Here is a 3,813-nt window from a genome sequence, read left to right on the forward strand (position 1 = left end):
AATGCAAATTCTCCACCCGATGACAGTTCTTGTAGGTATTAAATCATTATTCTCATTAACTACTACATTCATCCCCCTTTTCTTAGGTACACATTGGACGGGGCTTACCTATTTGCTATCTGAGATAGGAAATACAATACCTGCATCGAGCCACTTAATCACTTCTTTTCTTACCACCTCTTTCATGATTGGATTGAGTCGGCGTTGTTGCTCTACACTGGGCTTGTGTCCGTCCTCCATGAGGATTTTGTGCATGCAGAAGGCTGGACTAATGCCCTTAATGTCAGACATAGTCCACCCAAGTGCTCTCTTGTGCTCACGTAGCACTCTCAACAGCTTTTCTTCCTACAATTTAGACAAGTCAGACGAGACAATAACATGTAAAGTGTCAGAGTCACCCAAATAAGCATATTGCAGGTGAGGTGGAAGGGGTTTAAGTTTAAATTTTGGGGCTTCCTCAATTGACGGCTTTGGAGGAGGCCCCTCTGGTCTATTCAAAGGCTCGAAGGGGTGCGTCCCTTGCAGGTACGCACAAGATGTATCAACCCCCAGGCTATCAAGCAACACAAGTGCTTTCTTTAGAGAATCGTCTAGATATACACTCGGATAATAAATCTGCTCAGCGGCCTCAACAACAAATATCATTGAGATCTCCTCATAGTGGCGGGGAAGTTGGATTGCTCTGTAGACATTAAAAACTACTTCCTCGTCATCTACCCTCAAAATCATCTTTCCCTCTCTCACTTTGATAAGTGGATCACTAGTATCTAAGAGAGGTCGCCCCAATATGATTGGAACCAGTTCGTCAGCCTCATAATCGAGGATAATGAAATCAGCAAGGAAGATGAATTTCCCAATCTGCAGCAACACATCTTCAATCACCCCTTCAGGGTGTGCTATCGATCTGTCAGCCAGCTGTAACATCACAGTAGTGGGCCTTGGAGCTCCCAGGCCCAGTTGATTGAACAAGGACAGGGGCATTAGATTTATGCTCGCCCCCAAATCGCAAAGAGCACGACCCACATCAATATTGCCAATGCGCACAGGAATCGTGAAGCTGCCAGGATCCTTAAGCTTTTGAGAGAGCTTATTTTGGACCCTTGAAGTGCACTCCTCAGTAAGTGCCACTGTCTCAAATTCAGTTAATCTTCTCTTGTGAGCCACTATATCTTTTATGTATTTAGCATACTTTGGAATTTCACGAAGCACATCAACAAGTGAGATATTCAATTGAACCTGGCTCAACATAGAGAGGAATTTTGTGAACATGCGATCATCATTCTTTTTCTGCAATCTCTGGGGAAAAGGTGGCGGTGGTCTTGGGGCCTCCACTGGCTCTGAAATTTCAGCAGCATTCTTTGGCTCTTGAGTCACTTTAGGGATCAACTCTCCCTCAGGTATGGGCTTGTCTTTCTTTTTCTTTGGCACTTCCTCTAGCTCCCTCCCGTTTCTAAGTGTAACTGCATTAACTTGAGGGTTCTTTTCTATATCACTGGGGAGGGCTCCTGCAGGTCTAGTGTTTTGATTTGTTGCTAACTGCCCCATTTTCCTTTCAAGATTTCTGAAGTCGGTCCTGAGTTGCTGATTGTCAATCAACAACTTCTTTAGAAGATCATTGGTACTTTCTTCCATTTGTTGGGGTAGTCTTTGAGGCTGATTGAAATTCCCTTGGGGTCTATGCTGATTCTGATTCTGCTGATTTCCACCCCATGAGAAGTTGGGATGATTCCTCCAATTTGGATTGTAAGAATTCCCGTATTGTGTATGCTGATTCGGTGGACCTCTGTTCTGTTTCCCCACATAATAGATGGATTCTGGATTCGTGGGGCACATATCACTCATATTACTGTCGCCACAGAGTTTGTAGCAAATAGTCATTTGTTGTACGTGTTGCATTGTTTGTGGTTGCTGCATTGTCATCCTAGTCAAATGATTGGCCAGCTTTGCAATATCGGCTCTCATGGCTGACACTTCGTCTAACTCAAGTAACCCAGCTAATTTTTGCGTAATTGCCTTTCGTAAATCACCCTCACCTTGCCAGTTATTATCATTAACAGTGAAGTTATTTAGCAAGATTTGGATTTCACTGTATGGTCTGGCCATGCAACTACCCCCACAAGCTGAATCAAGATTCATCTTTGAAGCATCATCTAACCCATCTACAAAAGTGTGACCCAATACCTCGTCCGTCTGGCAATGATGAGGACAGTCTCTAAGCATCTTCTTGTACCTTTCCCATGCTTGACGCAGTGTCTCGCCAGCTCGTTGTTCAAACCCAAGAATTTGACTCCTTAATACCTTTGTTTTCTTAGTGGGGAAAAACTTGATTAAGAATTTCCTCGCCAGATCATCCCAAGTGCGGATTGAATTAGCTGGCTCTTTATTCAACCACTCCTTAGCTTCCCCAATCAGTGAAAAGGGGAAAAGTGTCAGCTTGACATAGTCCTTGGAAACGTTCAGATAGTTGTAAGTATCCATAATTTCCAAGAAATTTTGAATGTGCCTCTGCGGGTCTTCATGAGGTAAACCCACAAACAGCCCTGTGGATCAGATCAGCTGCACCATGTATTGTTTCAGCTCAAAGTGCCCAGTGATGTCAGGCTTCACAATAGCATGAGTCATATTATCCAAACTGGGCCTTGCGGCTTCATTCACCGCGCGTTCCTCATTACCTGCCATCTCAATTGGTTGTGGTTGAACTACGATGTCCAACTCTCATTCAATTCTGGTTCTAGCGTCCACCTCCCTCCTCAATCTGTGAAGTGTTTGTTCAATTTCGGGATCGAGAGGAAGGAGATTGTTTGCGCTTCTACTTCTTCGCATTCAATAGAAACTCCTGTATTAGAACAAACAAAGTGAACTGAGAGTTAAAACTCGAATAAATAAATAATAAAAGCTCAATTCAGTCAAGTAGCTAATTTCTAAGTCCCCGACAACGGAGCCAAAAACTTGTTGCGACCAAAAACACTTACGCAAGTGCACGTGATCGTCAAGTAATAGAGTAGTGAGTAGGGTATCGTTCCCACGAAGACTTATGATTAACCGTTGACTGATTCAAACCCAATTTCTGTATCTACCCAAGAGATTGTTCACAGAAGAGAGATGTAATTGTTTTACTACTTAAACTATAAAGAATTTATCTAACTAAAGCAAGTAACCAAACGAATAGCAATTTCGAGTAACAAACAGTAGGAGAGGATATTCCAGGGTCACGGGCATAGTTAACAATCGTATTGTGTTCTTGGCTTAGAATGACTAATCAATTTATCTGGGTTACTAATTGGCAGGGTTGATATTACTCATAAGAATCTATCAAGTTCTTACTCGCCTATTCAAGTCAACTCAATGCCTATATGTCTATGGAATTAAGATTAACAAGAACGCATTTACAATTCCTGTATTTCAACCAAGCAAGGCAATTATGCACATGTCTATCCCAATTGCGAATTCGTTCCCCGAGACCCGGGTTCAAGAACTTGCTCTATTTAATTCTATATGCAATCTAAAGTTCCCACTTTCGAGTTCAACTAAAGATTCGTAGATAGTATTTCACTGTTAGCTACTCAGCAAAATAATTGAACGCAGAATTAAATAAATAACCCAATATGATAAACCCACTTTGTCAAATTAAACTCCAAACAACAACATTCATGTTTTACCCATGACCCCGGAACAATGGGTCTTAGCCACTCATACTAGTGTCCATCCCAAATAAGTTCAATTTCATCACAAAATAGCAAAAACAAGGAAGAAAAGAAGAACTTGATGGTCAAAACTCCTCCTTGCCTCTTGCCTCTCTATTTCTTGCACTAA

The 3,813-nt window shown here is 42.0% G+C and overlaps 1 protein-coding gene and 1 non-coding gene across 2 annotated transcripts; one reads left to right on the forward strand and one right to left on the reverse strand.

The window, feature by feature from the left end:
- Positions 1-345: 345 nt before the first annotated feature.
- Positions 346-2,478, reverse strand: LOC138887371 (uncharacterized). Its single transcript, XM_070169113.1, has one exon. The coding sequence runs from the start codon at positions 2,476-2,478 to the stop codon at positions 346-348; it is 2,133 nt and encodes a 710-aa protein (XP_070025214.1).
- On the forward strand, positions 2,192-2,298 carry LOC138888819 (small nucleolar RNA R71). The gene has a single exon (XR_011406398.1). It is a non-coding gene; the product is annotated as a small nucleolar RNA R71 (small nucleolar RNA).
- Positions 2,479-3,813: the final 1,335 nt, after the last annotated feature.

Source organism: Nicotiana sylvestris, chromosome 3, assembly GCF_000393655.2.
Source record: "Nicotiana sylvestris chromosome 3, ASM39365v2, whole genome shotgun sequence".
Taxonomy (NCBI): Eukaryota; Viridiplantae; Streptophyta; class Magnoliopsida; order Solanales; family Solanaceae; genus Nicotiana; species Nicotiana sylvestris.

What these genes read in the sequence shown, in the direction of transcription:
- LOC138887371 (XM_070169113.1), bottom strand. Translation starts at nt 2,478, where the DNA reads ATGGATACTTACAACTATCTGAACGTTTCCAAGGACTATGTCAAGCTG.